Source organism: Peromyscus leucopus, chromosome 20 (genome assembly GCF_004664715.2).
Source record: "Peromyscus leucopus breed LL Stock chromosome 20, UCI_PerLeu_2.1, whole genome shotgun sequence".
In the NCBI taxonomy this organism is placed as follows: domain Eukaryota; kingdom Metazoa; phylum Chordata; class Mammalia; order Rodentia; family Cricetidae; genus Peromyscus; species Peromyscus leucopus.
The window spans coordinates 7,163,070-7,187,720 of record NC_051080.1 but is presented as its reverse complement, the minus strand read 5'-3'; the positions used below and the strand labels follow the sequence as shown (position 1 = coordinate 7,187,720).

General features: G+C 45.5%; 1 protein-coding gene across 3 annotated transcripts in view; it reads right to left on the bottom strand.

The window, feature by feature from the left end:
• Slc38a4 (solute carrier family 38 member 4) overlaps positions 1-24,651 on the bottom strand; it is a 68,593-nt gene that overhangs the window by 5,662 nt on the left and 38,280 nt on the right. For all 3 annotated transcript variants that reach the window (XM_037197409.1, XM_037197410.1, XM_028859793.2), the window contains exons 2-13: positions 21,475-21,714; positions 17,241-17,331; positions 16,601-16,716; positions 13,939-14,012; positions 13,452-13,544; positions 11,078-11,159; positions 10,909-10,991; positions 10,735-10,793; positions 9,700-9,975; positions 9,494-9,573; positions 8,285-8,385; positions 5,112-5,236 (exon numbers count right to left, since the gene is read on the bottom strand). In XM_037197409.1, coding sequence (XP_037053304.1) covers positions 5,112-5,236; positions 8,285-8,385; positions 9,494-9,573; positions 9,700-9,975; positions 10,735-10,793; positions 10,909-10,991; positions 11,078-11,159; positions 13,452-13,544; positions 13,939-14,012; positions 16,601-16,716; positions 17,241-17,331; positions 21,475-21,602 — 1,308 coding nt within the window. In that variant the 5' untranslated portion in view covers positions 21,603-21,714. The remainder of the gene's footprint in view (positions 1-5,111; positions 5,237-8,284; positions 8,386-9,493; positions 9,574-9,699; positions 9,976-10,734; positions 10,794-10,908; positions 10,992-11,077; positions 11,160-13,451; positions 13,545-13,938; positions 14,013-16,600; positions 16,717-17,240; positions 17,332-21,474; positions 21,715-24,651) is intronic.

Below are 24,651 nucleotides of genomic sequence, written 5' to 3'. Positions count from 1 at the left end.
GAATGAGTTCCAGGACAGCCAAGGCTACATAGAGAAACTCTGTCTTCAAAAACCAAAACAAACAACAACAACAACAAAACAAAAACAAAGCCCAGCTCCATACAGCTAGGAGATAGGGAAGCCCTTGTGATAGCTAACCGTGTCTTATGCTCATTAGACCTGCCTGGGCGTTGAACCTAGACACTGAGGTGACTTAACACGGACCGTGAAGCAGTTTCTGCAAACCTGGCTTTTTCTTTATTTTCCATTTTATTTAACATTTCCCACTGGTATTTGGGGGGGTGTGTGTGTGATGATACCTTTTGTGTTTCCTGCTTTGCCGCCCCCCCCCCATTAATAGATTACAGATCCACAAAAGATAAACAGTGGGATTTTAATAACCCCAACATTCCTCAGAGGTCCTGCTCAGTCATTTGCACTTAGCAGGCACTCAGTAAATGCTGAATTAAACTGACAGCAGGAATCTTTTCACTCCCTTCGGGGGCCCTCCACAGATTCCAGACCCATTTCAGCAGCTGAAATACGGGGCCAAGGCTCCAGAGAGGCTCCGCTTGCAGGGGGCGCAAATTACTCAAATAGACAAAGAGGTCGCTGTGGGAGAGGGGCAGAGAGCTTTTGGGGTTGGACAGAAACATGCTTGATCTTTGGAATCTCTTTCGAGGAGGACACTCTTTTCGACTTAGTAGAATTATTCTATCGGCCTTTCAGTGAGCCAGCCCTTCGGGGAAGCTGGGGCTTCCTAAGTTCAGAAGTGATGGGATCGATTTTCACCTAAAAAGTTCAGTCTCGAAATCTCATGGTGCGGCAGCGGCGGGGACAGGAACTTGCTGCAGGACAGCAAATGTGAGCTCCGTTTTGAAACATGTATGGACAACCCGAAAAAATGCAAGCTAAATCGCCTGCAGTTTCTCCTGGGGCATTCCTTTCATACCGTTCACAGAAAATGAAAGCCATCTGTGTGGGTGAAAAGGGAGTTCCATTTCTAGAACGGCAGACTGCACAGCCCCGCCGAGGGTTTAAGAGCAACTTTGTGAAAGATTTTAAAAACTGGATTAGCGAAAAATAGGAAGCTCGCTGCGAAAAGTACCTCAAGGAAGGGAAGGAGTTTGATGTCACTCTTCCCAGGAGCTGGGACGGGCTGCATTGTGACCTGTGATGAATGCCTGTCAGATATTGTGCACAGAGGTGGAGTTAGAGGACTTGGAGTAAGTTATCTCCAATGGTGTGTGCTGCTCAAGGACATGTCTGACCGGGGAAACTTACAAAGAAAGCAAGCTGCATGCAGCTTCATGTTTCGTGAAGATGCCACGCTTCTGTGTTTTTTTTTTTGTTGTTGTTTGTTTTGTTTTGTTTTTTGTTTTTTGTTAAAATGAAAGCATTCAGTTTAAACCAAAGAAACAAAAACAAAAAGCCAAGTCAAGGGCAATCCTGTATGTCCAGGGTCTCTGAGAATGAACACAGTTTCCCAAGGTCACGTGGTAGGTAGAGGTTTGGCCCTACTGAAAAGAGAGGAGAGAAAATGTACAGGGATAAATGACCACGGTTGGAGTGAACAGAGAAAGCTTTGTTCTTATGGCAAGTGAGGATCTCTCACAGGACTGAAGGAAATGTGGAGCATCAATACCCCCCAGAAGAGGGCAATGGCGCCAGGAAGAAAAAGGTTGATCGTGGCCTTGGAGAGGGTGAGAAGAGGGTTGGAAGGAAACCAGGCATTCTTCCACGTCACAGCGCTGCCTTCATGAGAAAGTGGATCCAAAAGGCCGGGGCAGCTGTTCACCCACACCAGGACAATAACAATAACTCAGCCTTATTACCTACAAAGTCCCTGTGCCCTTCCCCTTCCCCATGTGTCCCTTTATCTACTGATGCGGACTGATAAGGATATGAAAATGTGGGTCAGAGGCTGCATATCGGGGAAGTCCCCAGCACCAGCCAGGGCTCCTGACACAGAATGACATTAGCAAGTTTCCATGCACTTCCTGGGTAGAATGTCAATTGCCCTACAGAGTGTCCTGTGCACAGCCTGTCGGGAGGCGCTATAGAAGTCAAGTAGAAAGGGACAGCCTTGACTTGACACTTGACAAACACAGATTCTCTCTCTTTTTTTTTTTTTTTTTTTTTTTTTGGAGCTGAGGATCGAACCCAGGGCCTTGCGCTTGCTAGGCAAGTGCTCTACCACTGAGCTAAATCCCCAACCTCCAGATTCTCTTGTTGAGTAGACGCCTTCTTCTCATTACAGGATTGCTTGGGGGTCAGATCTTGGGAACACTAACTCTACCACATTTCTATGTCTATGTCTGTGCGCGCTTCAGAACAGGAGACCTGGAAGCAGGACATGCTAAAGGGATATTGTTCTGTGAGCAGAAGAAACAGCAGGCGCTGGAAAGTCTGAGAGGTGATTCTGAACACGCCACAGGTAGCACATGAGCTTGCCCACTTAGGAGAAATCATAAAGATTGCTTGCTTTTCTGTCCTTGTGAGGTGACATGTCCTTGCTGTATGAAGGGAAGCATGGTTGCAAATGTCACTATCCACGCTCTGGAAGGAGGTGCATCTGTCCCATAGTAGACCGCCTACCCACACCTAAGGAGAGTCCTGTGACTCTAGCTGCTAATGGGAAGCTAGCCTCAATTCACTCTACTTCCGCTCCTTTACACTGTGCTAAGAAGAAAAAAAAAACAACCACACCTGAGATGACAAAGAGGATAAGAGAAAACTGAGTGGGCAACTCTTATCCTCTCATCTAAGCAAGAGCCGGTTACCACGGGCTGCAAGAAGAATGCAAAATAATAGCTGAAACTGGTAGAATTGAACCCAGACTAAGTTTGCTTTGTTACCTGTCTGTGAGGATATTGTGGCTGATAAAGAAGTTTCTTGGGGGTCAAGTGTTTCTGAATGCAAAGAAAGCTGTTGCGGAGAGCCTTGTCTGCTGGGTGGGCCAGGCCCTCTAGGTAAGCCACACCATGCAGGAAAGGCATGCCCTGCGGGTGACCCAGGCCCTCCAGGTGAGCCACGCCTGTGGCTTAATTCACAGAAATCCTTGGCCCCAAGTTACAAGAAACGAATAAAAACACTATCCATAATATCTACCTGTAACATGAATCTTAAAAGGTCTTATAAAGAGAAAACCCAGAGCCAGACATTGGGGTGAAAGCTGAAAGATCAGAGAAGCAGAACAGCCAGCCACTAGTTCTTACCTCTACGAAATCCTCAGCCTTAAGCTCAAAGCAAACTTAAGAGAGCGTGAGTTCCTGTTTCCTCACACCGTATATACCTTTCTGTGTCCTGCCATATTACTTCCCAGGATTAAAGGCAAGTGTCTCCACTGCCTGGCTCTGTTTCTCTCTTGTAGCCCAGTGTGGCCTTGAACTCACAGAGATCCCCTCCCAAGTGATAGGATTAAAGGTATGTGCTACCACTGCCTGACCTCTATGTTTAATATAGTGGCTGGCTCTGTCCTCCGATCTCCAAGCAAGTTTATTAGAGTACACAATATATCACCACATCTACCATTCTGTCAAAAACACATCAGAATTTGTATTAGATCTACTATTTTTAGAACTTGACTAGAAGGACATAGAGGTCATCATTCTTTGTCACCATCACATTCATGGCCATTTGATTTACTTGTCCAGATTCTCATTTCCATGGATTCATGGCACATGAAAAAACTAGAAAAAGGTGGTTCACATGTTTCAGGAAAGGCAAGATTCACCCAAAGACCATTTTTCATTTTCAACGCTGTTGGCTCACCCCTCTCTGCTGGCCACCATTCTGTCTGTGACCACTGTTCACATTTCCCTGTAACTGTGGCAGTGAAAGACCATGCCACGCCCAGGAAATGGTAGACCCTGTTTACTTCTCTGGATGTTGGGTCTTATGGCCAATTTTCATCCTTAATGGCCTCTAACACTGACAAACTACTGTAGTTCCTGACGATCAGATCAGCCCAGGGCATTCACTCTTATACAGGATGAGAATTTCTAAGAGAGGTTTGGGTTTTCAATGGTGAGCCTTGCATTGGCTTAACAGTTATCCACACGCTGTGTGACCAACCCCCACATCCATCAATCTCTCAAGACTATGGCTCAGAAACACCTTATCAAGGGCTGGTGAGGAAAACAAAGGCAGAGATTGTAACAGATCCCTTGCATAAAATAATCGATCAACAACACAAGAGTTTCTGGTTCGCCCAAACCCACAACGATTCCAGATATGCTTTTCACAGAGCAACTAGAAATCTCATCCTGAGAACATCTGGCTCAAGCCTGAGCTCATAGACTAATGTTCCATGTATGACATTCAGAATGCTCTCAGATATATTAGAGGCCAGGCGTTATTGAAGAGTAAAGTATTAGCCGTGATAGCAACAAAGATTTGATTTCATGCGCTCATGAAAGAGGAATGTGACAAAATACGCTTCAGTGTACAGGCTTTCATTAAAGTGACCACAGCACACTATTTCAGTTGCTTTCCTCGGCTGAGTCTTGTGTCGAACATTTTGTACACGGCAAAGCTGGTTGCTAGGTCGCTCATTTTGTCACCCCTAAAATGGATAAGTAAACTGATACCCTGACTAGTGAGTGCCAAGGATCAGGCATCTCAAGTGCCAGAAGGCAGGTGTCCATTTTGGTGGGAGCGATCAAAACCCCCCTTCGGGTATGTCATTTACTTAATGAGTCTCCTTCCCATTAGATGTCAGATTCAATAACCTGACCTTTAGATCTTACTACCTCAGCACAGCCAACCGAGGCACAAATTGAAATACCTTCCAAACGGAGGCAGGACGCAGCGTGGCCTTCGTGGCTCTGGCTTTCACATTTCCATAGTCAGAAGAACTGCTCGTAACTTTATTAGCTTACAGGTGGCAGTCCACGCTCTGCTCGTTTCTGCTTTGAATTTAAAAATAAAGTTCATGTTTCCTCGCACACTTTAAAAACACCATCTAAAATGACTTGCGGTGTCTATATATGAAGCGGTCAACTTTAAGTGGCTCCAGAATTCTGTGAGAAAATAATAATTGGCTGGGACGCACGACTGCAAACACACAGACATTCAGATCCACACTGAGTCAGAACAACGCACCGATCCTCAGAACGCGGTGTACTTACAGGGAACAGGACAATGGGCACTGTTAGTGTCACCGCCACCAGGACTGCCAGGCGTACCATGAGCAGAGGGGTATCAAATGTGTAGACTTTGCTGTAAGCATGGAGCAACTCATCTTCAACTTCCCCTGCAAGATGAAGAGTTGGGGGGAGTTGCTGAGTCAGCGCCGGCTACTCATAGAAACGCGTGATGATGATGGAGGCACAGGACAGTGGAAGAGGCCCAGGCCTGGGGATTCAGAGAGTCCTGAAGCTTGTAAAGCTAGAGCATGAAGGCCTGCTAAGCTTCTTGACATGATTTGTACCCTAATAATTCTGTCTGCTACAAAGAGCATCAGAAACCAGGATGACATGTTCCTGTTAAAAGGAAGGAAAAGCCTCAGCTCCACCAGCTTGTCCTGCCCACGCCACCTCCATCCTCTGACCTGTCTGTCTGTCCACCTCCATCCTCTGACCTGTCTGTCTGTCCACCTCCATCCTCTGACCTGTCTGTCTGTCCACCTCCATCCCCTGACCTGTCTGTCTGTCCACCTCCATCCTCTGGCCTGTCTGTCTGTCCACCTCCATCCTCTGACCTGTCTGTCTGTCCACCTCCATCCTCTGGCCTGTCTGTCTGTCCACCTCCATCCTCTGACCTGTCTGTCTGTCCACCTCCATCCTCTGGCCTGTCTGTCTGTCCACCTCCATCCTCTGACCTGTCTGTCTGTCCACCTCCATCCTCTGACCTGTCTGTCTGTCCACCTCCATCCTCTGGCCTGTCTGTCTGTCCACCTCCATCCTCTGACCTGTCTGTCTGTCCACCTCCATCCTCTGACCTGTCTGTCTGTCCACCTCCATCCTCTGACCTGTCTGTCTGTCCACCTCCATCCTCTGACCTGTCTGTCCACCTCCATCCTCTGACCTGTCTGTCTGTCCACCTCCATCCTCTGACCTGTCTGTCTTTCCACCTCCATCCTCTGACCTGTCTGTCTGTCCACCTCCATCCTCTGACCTGTCTGTCGCAGCTTCTTTGCTCCCAGTGTGGAAACTCTAGGCCTGATGAACTCGTGTGTGTGTGTGTGTGTGTGTGTGTGTGTGTGTGTGTATGTGTGTGTGTGTATGTGTGTGTGTGTGTGTGTGTGTGTGTGTGTGTGTGTGTGTGTGTGTGTGCATTCATTTATGGGGGGCAGAGGTTGATGTTGAGATGTCTTCCTCAGTCACTTCTTTGCCTTACTTTTTGAGAGAGGGGCTCTCACTGAACCTGGCGCCTGCCATTCTGGCTAGACTGGCCAGCCAGCAAGGCCCTGGGATCTGCCTCTTTGGTCCTTAGCACTGGGGTTACCGACACATGCCTCCATACCCGGCTTTTACACAGGAGCTGGCCATCCCAGCTCAGGACCTCTTGAGGTTCTAAGGGTTGTGTGTCTTACGAAGTGCATTAGAAAAGCATCCAAGGATGAAAGTGTGATTTTTAAGTGGATCTCCCTCCCTGTCATTTTATTCTAAGACTTCTCTGATGCCTTCTTTGAAGACAGCCAGACCCAAATGCACAGAGATACATATGAAATCAAGACATGAGAGGTACACAGGGATGCATGTGAAGTCATATGTAGCCCGGTTTCCCTCTATTCCTCTCAAGATGAGATGGGGGACGAGGGCTACAAATACACTCAGGGGTATTGATCTTGATTTTCACCAGCCTGTAACCAGTGAGAAGTTAATGCCAAACTGAGGGCAAGTGCTTGGTTAGTAGTCAAATATTAGTCAAACTGAAAAGACACCTAAGCAATGATGGCCGCCTCCTGAGACATTTCCTCCCAAATCTGTCATGCACTCCATTTAATTCGCCAAATCAGTAAAAAAAAAAGTTGAGGTTCCAAGAGGAGGAAGAACCATTTCACTTACAGCTTTGCAGTCAGTTTTTGAAATTCCGTGTGCATGTATTATATGCACATTTCTTTTTCTATTTTAAAATAACTGAAAGATTTTCCAAAGTGTTGCATGTCTTGCGATAAACACTAACAAAACTCAAAAAAAAAGTTGAAGGTGTTTATTAAAAATGTCTATTTGCGTTGACACCTTGACTAGTGTGAAAATATGATAACACACATATTTGATTGCAATAATTTCTCTTTTGGGCTACTCTCTCTGGAATGAGTAAATAATGCTAACCCCTTTGTGTACAGTTAAGATGCCGGACAGAATATTTAATGTGTACTGTGGCAATGACATTTATACATATATATATATATATACACACACACACACACATTCATGCACACATAATCTCAAATACTCCCATATTGAGGGAAATTTTTTCATATCCTTTTTCTTAGGAATTTATTTCTCTAACAGGACTGAATACAATGAAGCAGACATTTTACTCAGTGTTCTAAGATGCCAGCTTTAACCGACTGGTAGAAAAGAAATCAGATTCAAACTTGAGGACTGTGGGTTTTTGCCTTTGCTTGGCAGCCACTTTTCCCTAAAAAGAGTTTTACTATGTGTAGTTGGATCTATTCTCGTTGTTTCTAGCCTGAGCTGGACTGGGAAACCAGACAAAGAAATATCTCTTATATGTAAAGGAAATTAACTTAATTTAGAGGGATTTACGATGTGTGCATGTCTAGATATGTGTGTGAAGGTGAACATACACATACACATGCACACTTGTGTGTATGTAGATGCTAGAGGCTGGTGTTGAGTATCTTCCTTAATGGCTTTCCTACCTTATTTTCTGAGGCAGGGTCTCTCGCAGACTCACAGCTCATAGATTTTGTTAGTTAGCTAGCCTACAAGTGCCAGGGATTTTCCTGTCTCCACTTACCCAGTGCTGGGATTGCAATCATGTACTACCACGACTAGATTTGTATATGGGTGTGGGGGAATCCAAACTTGGGGTCTCATGCTTGGATGTCAAGCACTTTACCTACTGAGACATCACCCTAGCTACAATTTGAGAAATTAAAAAAAAAAAAAATCACACACGACTTCACAAATTGCTGGAATCTATTAGCTGGGTGGATCCAGAGCCCATTTCCTTTAGAAAGTGGCAAGGCTAAATTAGAGCGCTAATCAAGAACGTACCATTTACATATAGACCATGCTACTCACAGAAGGAATGGAAAAGAATTTTATGCATCCAAGTGAATTATCAGTCTAACCACAAAGAGAATGACTGGGACACGGTGACCTACCATAGAAAGTTAGGTAGCCAAAGAGAGCAGCAAGCAGGTACATGATGAGCATTCCTGTGATGGAAATGTTGGACACTGTTTGCATCTTTCTCCGGGACCGACTGCGAAGAAAAAGAACACCAAGCTTCATTGTAAAAGCCTCTTTAAGTATAACTTAAAATAAAAATTATGAAACTGGACTGTAGACACAAAGCTTACAACTTATCTAAATTTGTCTCAGAGAGCTAAGGAAGATTTATTTTCATTTCTCTGAAACAGTGTTCCATTAATCTAGTAGTTCCTTTAATGTCAAGGAAGCTTGTCCACAGAAAATTAATGTAATTAACTAATTTGGTTACATTAAATGGCCAGGATCAAACTGGCCCCCATGGCAAAGCTTTTCCACTTCACACTGAGATGAGTTCCATGAAGAAAACAACCCAAGGAATCAGCAAAACCTTGCTACCAAGAGCTCAGACTACTGAGAAAATGTTACATTGTCACATGAAAGTGTCTAGAAACCAGTATAGATAGCACTCACCACCCCATCTCCAGGCTTATGGAGTTCATATTGTATGTGATTCACAAAGTAAATCTAAGACCCCAAATAGCTGAATGTGTTCCAGGTAAACCAGAACTTACAGGACCAAGTGCCACCACTGTTCAGGTTTAGAAAGTTAATAATCATTGTCGAACACCCCAGCTGTTAGAATGGGTTCAGACCAAATGAGATGTCAACAACCTCAAAAGCAATTATTAATGAATCACAGATCTATGCACTGGTAGGACCTAGCCAGTGTCCCCATTGCATACACAAGGCCATCTGCTCCGGTGAATACCTTTAAGGCAAGGAACTGACCACAAGCAGCATCAGCTGCTTGGCAAGGCTGCCCTAACTCTTAAGTTTTGGTTCTCATGAGTAATGTCATTTCCAGTTTCAACAAAATCCACATCCAAACCCATACACCTGCCAAAATCAATGCACCCACCATCTCCTCCACCTGTGAGAAATCCTCCCCTGAACCATTATAGATGGACTGGAGAGGAAGCAGAGCCCAGCATGTGGACTCCTTCAAACCTTGGTGAAACACATTACCAGTGAGTGGCTCGTTATGGCACAAACCATCTCTGCTCAGAAAGCCACAGGAAGTGCCTCCTCATGAAGCATCTTTGAACTGGTGAACATATTTGCAAATCAAATGAGAGTTGCTAAAATGATGGCTGCCTTACTCTTTAAGTTCACTGTAGATGGGAAGGACCTCGGGATGGCACACAAAAGCAAAGGCGAGGATTGGAATCGCATAGGCGGTCTGTAAAACAAACACCGTATGTTTAGAGGTCCAGCGTAGATGGCGACTCCAGAGCATCTCAGTTTACGACATAAAATTCAGAGACCACAGGGCTTGGCTCATGAGGGGTGTGGATCGGTCACTCACCCGGGAATTGAATACAAAGTATTTAGGTTGGCACTTGTCATCGCTGTGGGCCTCGTATTCCACTCCGCTGCTGTGAGGTGGGCCTGTGGCCTGGTTCTCATCCAGCCCTGCAGGGTTCCGGTGAGTGTAATCCATCATGAAGTTCACATCAGTGCTGTCTGAGTTATTGGGTAACATAATCACGTGCATGGGAAGTGTGCTGTTGAACGTCAGATTTCCAACATCGTGATCCAGAACGGGCAGAGGGCAGGGTATTTGAAATTTTTTGTAAATCACCTACAGCCAGTCATTAAAAATTGAAACAACAAAAACAAAAGAAGTCAAGCTTTGAGGGGGAAACAATGAAATAAAAATGCATCTGTGTGGCTTAGGGGTACAGGTGAGAGAACTCAGTTGAGGGTTTCCTTAGTCTACTGGGCCATGGAGACTGCTTGCCTCTGTCAAAGTAAAGAGCTGAACTATGATTGGCAGTACTACGTCCTAGTCAATATCACCAGGCTTTGGTGAGTCCACTCCAGGCCTTTCTGGCTCTTCTATGACAAAGATAATTTCTTCATTATATCCAAGTATTCATGGCACAAGTCATCAAAAATTCTTTCCTCTTTGGGGGAAAAGATTTACAAATTTTTGCATCTATGATATTTCAAGAAATATCTCCTTGGCTTGAGTTGATTTCTTCTTTAATTCCGCTATGGTCAACCTCCCTTAACGGGTAGAAAGTGGAGAGAGAATGGCTGATCCATACAGACATGGCCCCAGCCTCTTCACGGCTGCTGTTTCCTCTACCATGGTCCTTTGTCTAAATGTTCACCCAGAGAGCCTGGAACACACCATGTGCTATGACCTTGGCATTCTACTTCAACTGTTTTTAAACTCAGGACTGCCCCCTTTCTCATTCCAAATTAGAATACAATAAAAATTGCTTGTGATGTAAGAACTGTTTCACGCCAGTGAGGTGCTTGGACAAAACCGGGGACGCTAATGAAATATGACATGCTTGCCAGGCTATAAGGATGCTGTCAACAGAGCACTTACCACGCTGACAAAAAACACCATGCACGTCAGGGAAAATCCACTGGTGTAGCCAAGGTAACCTAGGAATTAGCAGAAATATTTCAGAAGGTGACTATAGCATCAGGAAAAAAAAAAAAGCCTGCCAATAAGAATATGAAGTAAAGATAAATATACTTTCAGTTAGTGAATTAATACCTAAGTTTTTAAGGAGAGAGAGTGGAAGGATAATCCCCACAGACACAAATATGACGAGGTAGTTGCCGTTGAGGTACCATTCCCTGGAAGAGAAAGAGAGAGGGCGTTGGGAACAGAAAAGAGAGCAGAATGAGCTGCTTGGTATTGCAGAGAGAATGCTAAGACATACCCAGTGTTTTCTTCAAGTCCCATGAATGTTCTGATTACTTCAGGTAGTTCGTATTTAATGATGAAGAGGTAGCTGGACATGGCTGAAATGGACAAAGGGGTCAGCTTAGTGGTGGCGTGCACACTCACCCCGTGCAAGCTGTAAGAAGTCAGAGCACTCGGGACATCCATTCATTCTCCTTGGAAAGGTGAGCATCTCATCCCTAAGACAGAACGCGAAGGCCCCCTCACACTCCACCAGGCTTCCCAGCTCTCTTTCAAAGCAGACGTGTGTGTCCTTCCAGTGTGTACACAAGGGGCTGCCGCTAACAGTGTCTGTGCTCATTCTTGGTTGATACGACTTGGGGAATCTAGGGGTCCCACATTTTCATTCTCACAGTTAGGGGTCATCATGGCCTGTGTTGCAATAAGAGAAGATGGAGGCCTAAACCAAGATAGCAGAATGATAAGGCAGGTCTCTGGGCACTCCAGTCACTTCGGCTTTCTCCAAGTGACACCTGTCGGATCCTCTGTGGTCTCCCAGAGCAATGGCCACTGAAAGTCTTCTAGACTGATAATAGAGTATAAGAGACAACAGCTTCTCCCCCATTTTGTCTGTTAAGGGTTTGGGTTTTTCCCTCTTATTCCAGTTTCTCATTGGTTAAGAAAAATTACAGACAGGGTCCAATTTCACCTGCACTATTTTGAAAACATCATAAAATTTATAAAACCTCTCCCTGTATACATGTCTGTACACATATGTAAACCGCGACAGCTTTGCCTCCAATTGGAGGGATTTGTGCAACTCTCCAGGCCCAAGTCCACCGTTCGGTGCAATTGGATTCGAATTTGTTATTTGACACATGGTCAGGGGTGCAATTAAAGAAGTAAACCTGACAGGGCTGAGGCTGTAGTTCAGGGGGTAGAATGATCGCCTAGCATGCACAGGGATCTGGGTTCTAGTCCCCACACTACCACAACAGGGACAGGCCGGTTTTACAGACACTCTAAGTATGAGCTACAGCCTTCTGGTGTGGTTGTACGAACAGGATCTATGTTGTGCACACTGAACTCTGACTAGTTTCAAATTAGTCCCTAAGCTTGCGCGGAGGTAAGAATGGCATCGATCACTTCTGACACTATTGAGTTCTGTGGATGCCATCATTTGGTCGTCTGAAAAGTCTTGCAGAGAACAGGTGTATGTCACACGCTCTCCTGCAGTTTAGGACATCAGGACTGCGAGGAGTTCAATCACATCCAAGATCATATTCTTGCAAAGGGCAGACTTTGAAAAACCACAAGGCCCCTGACTCTGGGTCACCGGCTCTTCTCTATTGTCAGAGCAAGATGGTTTCTCCCATGGCTGCTGTGTCTCCCATCCACAGGGCTTGGTTAATCTTTACAATGCCCATGGCCACAGCAGAATCCTACAGAGCGTAAACAGGAGGTGTTTCTGATGAGCTGGCTCGCTGAGGGATGGTTCGATTTGAGAGCTCTTAACTCCTGACTCTTGGTGATGTCACCACCGTTAATGTGTTTGGCCTTTGAAAATTCAGGGTGCTACAGGCCTGTTCGGGTAATGTCAACATCATCCTGCTAATGTTAAAACATCGGCGGTGAATGCCAAGTTTTTAGGGGGTTGAAAAATTGAAGTGTTCTAAATGTGGAGCTGCTAATTTAAGAAGTGTAAGTGGTTTCCCTTATGCCAGATCGCTAATCACATGAAATAGCCAAAGTGAGAGCATTTTCTGGGGTGGGAGTTTGCAGCTCAATCTCTCTTAAAGCCACGCTGCTTGTGTTTGGCCTGACCCAGAGCCCGCTTTCATCCACCCCTGGAAGCTAGCCGTGGCTGTGCTGACACTTTGAACAGCCATGGATGGCACCATCGCTCAGCTTGGGGAGCTGAGGGCTCAACGCACCCAGGCCTCTTTATTTCAGTTGTCACAAACTAGAGCAAGCAGGAGGCGATCTCATGAAATGCATGATGGTTGAAATCTCTATAAAGCCGAAGATTTTTAAATAAATATAGAGAGCGGGTTCTTTAACGGGCTTAGATGTTTATGGCCCCGATCCAATAAAAGCAAAACAAAACAAAGCACAGACAACAAAAAGCAAACAACAACCAACCAAAGACAACCCCAGTGATTCTGGAGATGTCTACACAAGACTCGAATGTTAGAACATAAAGAAAGACACACTGGGAGCTGTGGGTGGGGCTGAGCGGGAGAGCCCATGCGTATTCAAGACCCAGTGGGTTCGGTGGTGCTGCAGGGGCTTTGGTGAGATTTAAAACCTAGGATACAGTTGTTTGTTTGTAGGCAGAAGTTCTGTTGTTGTTTATTTTCTCGAGCATCCTACAGAAAGTTCAAGTGGTCCATTGCAAGTTCCCCCCTTACCTCCAATATTCTGCATGGTAATAGAGACGAAGGCTCCAATTTTCCCAGGCCATCCAAACGCCTTTTCCCCCAATTTTTCATAAATTAAAGACCCTAGAAGGGAAGATGAAATTGCTGTGTTAGAGGAGCGTTCTCATGTCTCTAGCACTTCCTTACATAACTCTACACTAGACTAGTAAGCATGTAACTAAATAGTATAGAGGCACGATAGAACCAAAGGACAAGACCTCAGAAACCAGTGAGCAATGGCACCACTCTCCAAACAGAAGCAATGGCTCTGTTCACCTGAGCTGTGTGTCACTAGTCACGGCAGCCCACCGACCATTTGCCAAAAATCTTTCCTTCCCCCTATTTGGCTTGAACTTGGGCCAATTGGCTTTCATTCTTGATTCTCACTTTAATGCCCTGCGAGTGGGATGTTCTTTGATGAGAGTCAAACCAGGAAGATAGCCTCTTGACTGAAGGTGTGGACTCAAAGGGAACGTACCTCCTTCCTTGGCTGTCTTTAACAGAAGGTGAACCGAATAGAGAGACAGTGTCGCCACAGTAAGCAGCATGATTCTGTAACGGGACAGAAAGTGGACAAGTTTCATAACGGGCGAGACATCGTTCTGCTAAACTTTGCAATAATCTACAGCAATAATTCTGCCTCTTCAACCGTCTACTTTGCAAAAGTAGATGGATTTGGAGGATTCTGGGAAATTCTTGATTGCCACCCAGCGAGGACTTTCTATATTGCACATGCTTTAGCTGCTACCTGAAGCTTCTTACAGCGTGGTGAAACATATCTCACAGCCGAGATGCTAATGGGCATGAGACTAACACATCCCATCTACTCACTCAGCGTCCAGGTGTGTGTATGGTGCATGTACATCAACAGGTAGCAGTAAAAGGCTGTTTGGAAGGTGCTTTGCTAGCTGGAGGGTCAGGTATAATATAGAAAGCAGAGGAGGGTGAGCGCAGACGGCAGGAGCATTCCTTGCTTATATTCAAAGGGAATCACATTGATATCAGGACCCTCAACACGACCAAGTGTATGAATGGTTTCTATATGTTAGTACTGATCAACATTTCTCCAAGACCAAGAATCAGGGCGTAAAAAGAAGAGCATGGGCAGAGCCAGGCATGGTGGCACACACCTGCAATCCCAACACTTGGGAAGCTGAGGCAGAAGGATCTTAGTACAAGGCCATCCTGGGCTACATAATGACACCTTATCTCAGACGAACTAAAAAAAAAAAAAGAATGTGAATAGCATTGTCTAGATAATGAATGGACAGTACTAACATCTGAAATTTGAAAATGCACCACATCTTCCCACAGCTTGTCTGATAACCCCAGGGAGATCACTGCTGCATGTGTGCGTTCAGACCATGGGTTACATGGGTTACTTGCTTACAGCTACTGCAGCCACATGTGTCCTGGTTTCCCAGAAACTCAGTCTTCCTGTACCATCTAATCAATGGCTGACTCCCCTATGCCCTATGAATGGACCTGCTTTTAAAGAACTACGTAGCTCAGATTATGTAGTTTTGTTCCATGGGAAAAATAATGAGCATTCCTCCATCTTACACCTGTGCTCGCTGTGAGACAGATTCTAAGAGTGAACTCAGTGGAATACTATGTCACTTACAGCCAACTAAGAGAGACAGCTGAACGTCTCTCAGACACACAGAACACACTCTATGGTGTCTGGAGATGTGATGACTCAGGTCAAGGTAACCTGCTTGAAATGAAAGGAAGCCTCCCTTTTAAATGTGGAACGCAATGTTCTCCAGAACGTGACCTATGGCTCCATGGTTGGGGAGAGTGTTCTCTGTTTCTGCTCATCAATGATCTGTTATGATTTCTTAATTATTTTTAATGGCATGAATGATTAATGAGTAGGCAGTCTTTTTTGTCTCAAAGGTTGTATTCATTACAGAAGCATATAGATATGCAAATATAGTGTGAACCCACTATTCAGATGGTAAGCAGCTAATTGGTTTCAAACAATTTACTGAAGTTGGTAGAAAAACCCGTTCAGCTAAAGACTATGATACATAAAATAGTTCATTTGACACAAGATAAATATTTATAGTTCTGATCCTCAGTCCTTAAATAGCTATGTGATTAGCAAATCATAGGGGATGGCAGAACCCAAACAGCATATTTAAAGCATAAGCGTTGCGTTCTTAGACAGTTAGCTGTCCAGCTTTGTGTTTGGGACCAGGCTCCATGTTCATATGACTCCTAATGTGCAACTTCATGCTCGTGCAGATACTGATAAGCGTGTCTTGGAAAACACCAAACTGTGTGTAACCATGCCAACGTCTGTGGTTGTCCATCACAGGCGACCCTATGCAGCCATCCTATTAGTCAGCTGTGGGACACTGCTGCTCTCAGGCAGCCTTGGACCAAGTGTGGAGGAAGCACAGAGGTTTAGAAATAAGCTTCAGGCACCCACACATACCCTCCATGCCAGGCACTGGGTTAGGGTTGAGGAAAGGGTGTGTGGGAAGACATGGGGCCAGTTCTCTGGGTCTTTTAGTCTAGCAAAGGAGCAGACACACACACAAGCGTGGGACAGTGGAGGCACATGTCTGAGACACTGGCCTCTGTCACAGAGGTCAGAGAAGGTAGCACCGAGGTTAAGCTGAACAGAGGCAGAAGTGAACTAAATGAAGAAGAAAGGAAAGAAGGCCCCGAGGCCGTATGCAAAGGCCAGTGCATTGGTGTCTGGTGCCTAGAGACACAAGGTATAAGACTGGGGTGTGCAGAGCTCTTAGATGACATGAGGCTTTTTTTCCCTAAGATTTATTCAAGAATTTGATTTGCTTTGGGGAGAAATATTTCTGATTACTGAACAGTACATTATGTTATTTTGAGCATCAAGTGATGAGCTATTCTGGGAAGCGGTTTCTTCATCCTGTGGACGGATGAGCTGCACTAACATCTTGGTGGCTGGATACATAAACACTCTGCCACTTGATTAAAGATGGCCGAATGAGCAAGTGCCATGATTAGACCCCACCGGCTATAATCCCTTGGGTGGCAGAGAGAGAGCGATTTACTAGTACTTTCTTGGATTACTCTCATTCACAACTTGCATCAGGTTGTCGGGTTATGTCCAGGCTCGGCACTCGACACAGACATGTGTGTTTACTTACATGAAAAGGACGATCCCTGTGTTGGCCATGGCATAGGACAAGCCCAAGATCCCACTGCCCATGATGGCGTTGCTCAAGTTGAAGGAGGACATGCCGAAGGAAGTCGTTCCGGGGTGCTTGAAGAAAAGAAGTGTGGTATGAGCAAACGTTTGTAAAGGACCAGTCTTTCCTTGGTTATTCTTCTCACATTATGTCTCCTGGAAGAGACTGTATTCCCCAAACGGAAGAGTAAGATAGCATCGTAGTGAGAAAAAGCCATCAATGACTCAGAGAGTCAGAAAGAACATTTAATTTTGAATGGAATGCAAGTCTTGGCTTCAGCATAGGTCGCAGGAAAAATTAAAAATACAGATGAGCAGTAAAAAAAGAAGGGAAAACAACGAATGGCTGCAGATTGCATTTGGGTTAGGATGATTTCTCAAAAAAAACAAAACAAAACAAATAAATTTCATAAATGATTCATGCAGCCATATGGCAAACGGGGGAAAAAAACAAGCCTTTATTCCAGTAAGGGCCTGAATAAACAGAGAATGTGCTGATGAAGACTTGGAAAATTTCAATCACACTGTTTTCCCACCGACACCGCTCTAGATCAGACACCTTTCTGCCTGTTTACCTCCCGAAAGCAGCCATCACTTACATGCTCATCCCCGTAATCGGCCAGCTTCTTCTTCCCCAAAAATCCATTTGTCAGGAACTTCTGACTTTCAGCATCTTCGTTAGCAAATTGACTGGAGGAGCAGAGGAAAGGAAAGCCGGGGGAAAAAAAATCTCAGTAAATGCTCTGACTTGTGTTTGAGTGCAGGGCAGTCTAACGAATGAATCGTGTCAGGGAAGACAATGTCCAAAACGCTCTTTCCATCTTCCCTCCTGCTAGTGTTCCCTCTAGACCAACCACTGAACTCCTGATGAACAGTTCTGGGGAAGCACACTGTGTTATAAGGAAGGAAATGTAATATGTTCAGCTGAAAACCATGTACACTAATTCTCCCCCACACACACTGACTATGCAAGAAAGAGATGGACTGAGCTTAGTTTTGCCCCCTTACAAGCCCTTCCAAGGAGAGGGTGCAGAGCCACAGTCCTGAGATTTTTAAAACTACCATCATGCCATGATGAGATGATGCTCTTACTATTGTTTACTGATTTTTTTTTTTAGTTGTGAGCCTAGCCTTTAACGGCTGAGCCATCTCTCCAGCCCTGATTTTTTTTAACGGTGCTAGAGATGAACCCTCTGTGAGGCCAGGGCTCTCTGTAGCCACACCCCGCTCTAATTTCACGGATGTAACAAATACGCTCAGGCACTCCTCTCATCTGATGCCCCAGATATCCCTGTGGGAGGAGCTTCCGCGGTCCTTCTTAAAGGCAAGGTGACTGCAGTCAGGAAAGGGAAGGAGCATGTCCACCTGCCAGACTCCACCTGTGGCCCTTCTGGGCACCACACAGTCCCAACAGGACTCCAACGCTGCTTCCTCCTTTTCAGCGGCATCTGCCTACGCCTGCAATTGCTTATCGGAAAATAGGTGCATAGTAACTCTGGCTGTATTTGGTTACGTGTGTGTGTGTGTGTGTGTGTGTGTGTGTGTGTGTGTGTGTGTGTTCACATTACTCTGAAAATGTATTTTGGTTATTATTGGATATTGGATAACAGGTAAAACTGAGAAAGTTATTAATGAAACCCAGTGAATTGGCAGAAAAGTTGAGAGAGAAAGTAGACTTTAAAGAGGCAAGAACTGCTGGGCAGCGATGGCGCATGCCTTTGATCCCAGCACTTAGGAGGCAGAGGCAGGTGGATCTCTGAGTTCTAGGCTAGCCTGGTCTACAGAGTGAGTTCCAGGACAGTCAGAGCTACACAGAGAAACCTTGTCTTGAATAACTAAGTGACTGACTGACTGACTGACGACTGACTGACTGACTGATTGACTGAGGTGTGATCCACAAGGCTCATTGTGCTTACGGTCTGCCTGGGCACAGGCTGGAGGCTGCACGAGCTCACCGATGCCACTCCCTTCCTGTGCTGGTCAGCTCCAGCAGCCACATGCCAGGAGCTGTGACGCTGTGGCCAGGGGGCCAGTCTCACTTCCAAGAGGCCTGACCAGCGAGGCCAGCTCTACCATTATAGTTCTCCCTATAAAAAGACAACACAAGCCTTCGTGGCTCTATTACATGCTCAATTCTGCCTGTTTCTGGAAAGGCCTTCCTAGCTGGTACTTTGTGGTTTTGAAGGCATTTCTTACATTCCAGAGTAAAACCAAACAGTTGGAGAATGGTTTAGGAAGATAGCCCTTAGAAATAAAGTGAAAGCTGAATTGCTCCAGGAGAGCCTTACAAATTGCCTTTTATTTTTTTGAGATTTATTTATTTATTATGTATACAGTGCTCTGTCTGCATGTATGTCTACAGGCCAGAAGAGGGCACCAGATCTCGTTACAGATGATTGTGAGCCACCATGTGGTTGCTGGGAACTGAACTCAGGACCTCTGGAAGAGCAGCCAGTGCTCTTAACCTCTGAGCCATCTCTCCAGCCCCCAAAATGCCTTTTATAATAGGAGCTAATCCTGAAAATACGCTGACAGGGAAGAGGCACAGCAAATGATCTGGGGGAAGAGACACTGTAAGGTGACTCTCGGACACTAGAGTACAAGTACATTTCCAATACAAGAGACACACACATGGTGTCAATACAAGTACATTTCCAATACAACAGACACACCCACACGGTGTCAATACAAGTACATCTCAAACACAACAGACACCCATACGGTGTCAATACAAGTACATTTCCAATACAACACACACACACACACACACACACACACACACACACACACACACACACACACACAGTGTCTATACAAGTACATCTCCAACACAACAGACACACCCACACAATACAACAGACACACACACGGTGTCTACACAAGTACATCTCCAACACAACAGCCCACTCACAAAGCTTTCCATGTGTTTCTAAGAACCACAGAGCAATAGTCCTGAGTGTACACGCTCTGCCCCCTGTTTCTCACATGAAACGTGGTGCCCTTGGCTGTGGCTTCCTTCTGTGTTCATGTCTGCCGACTACCTTTCTGTGGTTTAACAGTCCGTGTTTAATACACTAGCTGTGTAGGGAGCTGGTACATGATGCTCACAGTTGGAACCTGAGATGATAGGTTAAAATAGGACAAAGGACAATAAAAACAAGTGTGTCGCCAGGCAGTGGTGGCGCACGCCTTTAATCCCAGCACTCGGGAGGCAGAGCCAGTCGGATCTCTGTGAGTTCGAGGCCAGCCTGGGCTACAGAGTGAGTTCCAGGAAAGGCTCCAAAGCTACACAGAGAAACTCTTGTCTCAAAAAAAAAACCAAAAACCAAACCAAAACAAAACAAAAACAAAAAACAAGTGTTTCTTCCAGTACAATCTAACCTGCAGTGTGTCCAACATGCTAATTTTATTTTCCTCAGCAAATTAAAATCTCCATCCCATGAGTGGCTTTTAAAACCTAGAATTTGAAAGTAAGTGTATGACTTATTTCTGAGGCATTTGCAATGCTCTTGTTTTGGCCTAAGATGAGATGCAAACACAGAACAGACTGAGATTGTACAGAATATGTGAGAAATGCCCTCAGCATGTTAAATATTTTAACATCGGGCGCAACATCTACTGAAAACATAAGGAGAATGACCTCAAGCAAAGGCTACAGTACGTTGAATTAAAAAAAAAAAAAAAGAACAACTACAGATTCATTCTAAACCAAAGATGGACAAAACCCATCCATTAAAATGACATCTTATGCATGAGCTCACAGTTAGAAAGTATGTCACTGTGAGTAGCTAGGACAATGTGAAGCTGAGCAGCAGCATCCACTGTGGACTCTAGGGCTGTTCTTGGGACTGGATCCCCTTCAGCTCATCCCCCCCCACCCCCCCCCCCCCCCCCCCGCCACAGCACTCACACCTGTGCGCGTTCCCTTCAGAATTAAAAGCACCTCACATTTAGGCCAGCATACTGAGAGCCACAATGTAGAGAAAAAGAACACAGAATTGTGGAACATCGCCCTACATCCCGAACAGTTACTTCTACCCTGGAAAAGCAGACGTTAGTTCACTAGTCCACCCTTGGATGGGAGCCCAAATGAAGATTAATCTCCCCCTAAGCCGAGCAACCACTCTGCAGACGCCAGGGCCCCATGTTCTACCACATTCAGGAGCCACTGAGTTTAGCAGAATCTGCCTCGATTTACCCCTTCCTAGTCCAACAATCCTAAAACTCACTGCACCAGGACCATCCACAGGAAGAGCATTGTTCCCTCCTGACTGCCCTTCCCGACAGTGGGAAGGAGCTGACAACGATGTCCTTATTAGAAATGAGGCGGGTGAGCTGCACAGGTTAGTGCAGTTGATAGATGAACAGAATGACCTGAAACTCAGATGGACGGTTTAACAGGCTGAGAATATGCCATATATTTAACGTGACCCCACGATAGTCTTTGAATGATATTACTCAGGATATGCTTTTGGAGGAAAAAAAAAAAAGCCCAAAGCCAACCAAACAACAACAAAACCCTCTGGAGTCACACAACATTGAAAGCATAGTCAAAGGAAGAAGAATCTGGGGGAGGGTCCCCCCAAAAGGGAAACAGAACAACAGGCTAATGTCGGTGAAATATGGCTTACATTAGCAACGGAGACAAGGACATTGCATCTTCATTTTCCAATCAGTCACACGAAGGACCAGAGAGTTGATGTGTTAACATCAACATTGTTATCTCACATTTATCCATGATCAATCCAACCATTCTGCCAAGACCCTGCCTGGCTCTCCAAGCCCGTGGCCCGTCTCATCTGTCCACAGAGCCGGGCCGCTTCGCATCCCTACCTGCTCATGGCTGCCTTTTCAGGGCTTCCCATCCTCGTGTAGCTGTCTTGAATACTTTCTCCGCTGCTGCTCTCCCCGTCCCCGTCGTCAGGCTCGATGTTGACGTTGCTCAGCTCCACGGGGTCCATGTGACCTGTCAGCGCTTTCCTGTCCACACGAGAGCTTCTTCAGTGTAAATAATACACAGCACCTTCAGTTTAAGGCTCTTCCACTCCGAGTTGACGTTCAGAACACCCTGTTCTGGAAACAGAGCACAAAACACACCATTATAATTGGCTTTGAGTTGGATCGATGGATCTGAATCCCCTTTGTGGGCGCTTCCGTAAAACACAGAAAGGAATGAAGTTCTTAGAAACCTCGTGAAAAATATGCCCTGACAGTTTCCCTCACCTAATACAAAAAGAAAAGGAAGAAAAGAAACAAAGAATGAAAGAAAGAAGGGAGGGAGGGAGGGAAGGAAAAGAACATGGTGGGTATTTTGTAACTCACCATGGGAATAAATTAAAAAAAAAAAATCCCATAATGTGGCAGACAGTCATCAGGAAGAGTTAGGTCTTTGTAAGCAGACTGCATGCTTTTTTAAAACAGAGGGGAGGGGGAAAAGTAAATTATTGACAAAGGAAAATCTGCCAAGTAACTCATGGGCTGTAACTAGAAAGAACATTGATGCCTTCATTTAACTGAGCATGAAGGAGTTCAAGCCGCCAATGCGCTTGATAAGATGTAGCCCTGGGCAGGACTGAGCCTAGAAAGCCACGTTCTAGGCGCCTGGAATGCAGGCCACAGTGGAAACTACTAAGAAAATAAACACACGGGTTTACCTTTGAATCAGTGTTACACATCATTTATATCAAATTCAAATGTATGTTAATTACAAAGAGATGCGTCTTTTATACTGTGCTCCGTCTTTAAGTCATTGGGTCCAAGCACAACTTGTTTGGACTTTGTCTCCTCAACTGTGAAGTGATGAGGAGGGACTGGCTGGATGTGCCTTTTCTAAAAATACCACAAATCATCCTGTGTTATTGATGGGAATTTTCTGAAAAGCTCACAGTTAGAGGCATCGAGGTGCTGTTGTGCCCGTATACTCACAGAAATACGGCTGTACTCGAAGGGAGCGATTCTAATACGAGACTTGCCCATCTGCTAAGCCCACGCTGAGCAGGCATACAACCATAAAAATTGCTCCAGAACTCAAAAAGCCACAAATTCTGCGAAACATGAAGCCTGCCCAGGAGAATGCCCCCACCAATCCCAGAAGCCTATCTGGAAGGCAGTTCACACACTTGAGCTTAAGACCCCCAAATTATGAAGTTCAAAACATACGTGGAAACACACTAATATGAATGTCGGTAAGGCACAAAAAAGGACGAGATTCCCAAGTCACGGAGCAATATAAAATAGGCTTTAAAAAAAAAAGATTTACTTATTATGTATACAGTGTTCTGCCTGCATGTATGCCTGTAGGCCAGAAGAGGGCGCCAGATCTCATTACAGATGGTTGTGAGCCACCATGTGGTTGCTGGGAATTGAACTCAGGACCTCTGGAAGAGCAGTCAGTGCTCTCAACCTCTGAGCCACCTCTCCAGCCCATTGTCCCAGAATTTCAAAGAAGACATGCATTTCCAGTCAGAGGGGTGAAACGAATCCTTTATCAATACAAGACAGAGTAAGTGCGTCTGATAGAGTCAAGAGAAGACACATACGGGACACAGAAAGGAGAAATGTAGATGCTTAGAAAGCAACAGACAAACAGAAACTGCGCACGGTGGGTCCCTTTGCCCGTCACAGCTGCCCAGTCTCGCTTCCAGACCGGAGCTACTCAGCGGTTTCTGCTTCCGTTCCTCAGAGCGGCCACTCTAAATTTAAGTCAACCGTGCATGGGTGGCGATGATGAGGTAGTGGGTGGGCTTTCTTCTACCCCCATTCTCAGTTCCGTCAGGTAAAGAAACGTGGTTACCGTGTGGAGACCCGTTTCATCCTGCTCTACAGAACTACTAAATCTGTCCCGATTTACCTACAGATTGCTTCCACACAGGACCAATCGCGGCCATGTACCGCCTTTCCCGTTGTGAGGATGGCGTGCCTGAGAAACCCAAGTGGTGCATTTGACTACGTGACCCTACAAGAGCAGGATTTTGAAAGCAAGGTTCCCGTCCTTTCTTCCTTTATGAACGGCCCATCCTCCGAACTCAGCTCGTCTCTTCATCAAGTCAGGTTGCATTGTGCTGCAATACCGCCTGGAGCTGCTGTTCTCATGCCGTGTGCCTTCGTTCATAACAGGACTTCCGAGCTGTTTTTCATGCTGGAAAACAACTTTGTTTTGCTTTCACACGTCCTTGCGCGAATTCCAGATTCAGACTCATTTTCCCTCGGGTGTTGAAGACATTTCTCCCTCCACCCCAGCCCTCTGCTGGCTAGTTCGTTTCTCGTGTCTTTGTAGCTAACATTATTTGCTGATTGATTTAAAGGTTTTTCTTCTTACACTGATCTGAATTTTCACCAGTGCCAGAGTTAACTCCACACACCAGGGAGCAGGGACCTCGTATAAGGGATTGTGTGTCGTCGTTCCGTCCGTCCCCCCCCCCACCATCAGATTGGCCTATGGGCAAATCTGTGAGGGATTTTCTTAATTGTTAACCTCTGTGGGGAGGGGGGCAGCCCACTGTGGGTGGTGTAACCCCTAGGCAACTGAGCCTGGCTTGAATCAGTAAGGTAACTGAGCAAGCCAGTAACCAGGATTCCTCCTGCCTCGGTTTCCGTCCATGATGGACTTTAACCTGCTGAAATCAAATCTTTCCTCCCCATGTCGGTGCTTTATCACAGCAACAAAAACCAAACTAAAACAATCAGGGTGGAATTAGATGTGGGTAGCTTTTAAAATCCCTGGTATTCAGCACACAGAGGGCCAGTTCAATCCCAAGACATGTAGCTTTCTTCAGGACAGAAACACATTTTTTTTTCTGCCATTATCTAAAGCCGTCTTTTCTCCTCCCCTATGTTTATCCAAAGCCTGCATCGCAGGCCTCTTGGTCCAGATTGCTCAACTTCTCCCTTTGCAGATAGATCCTTGTTTATGGCGTTACAATGTTTCTGAGACTTGAAATACCCACCTGCCCTCAGGAGAAAGTATGCTTTGAAATTGGATCTTTTCTTGGGCTGTGTACCACTCCTGTG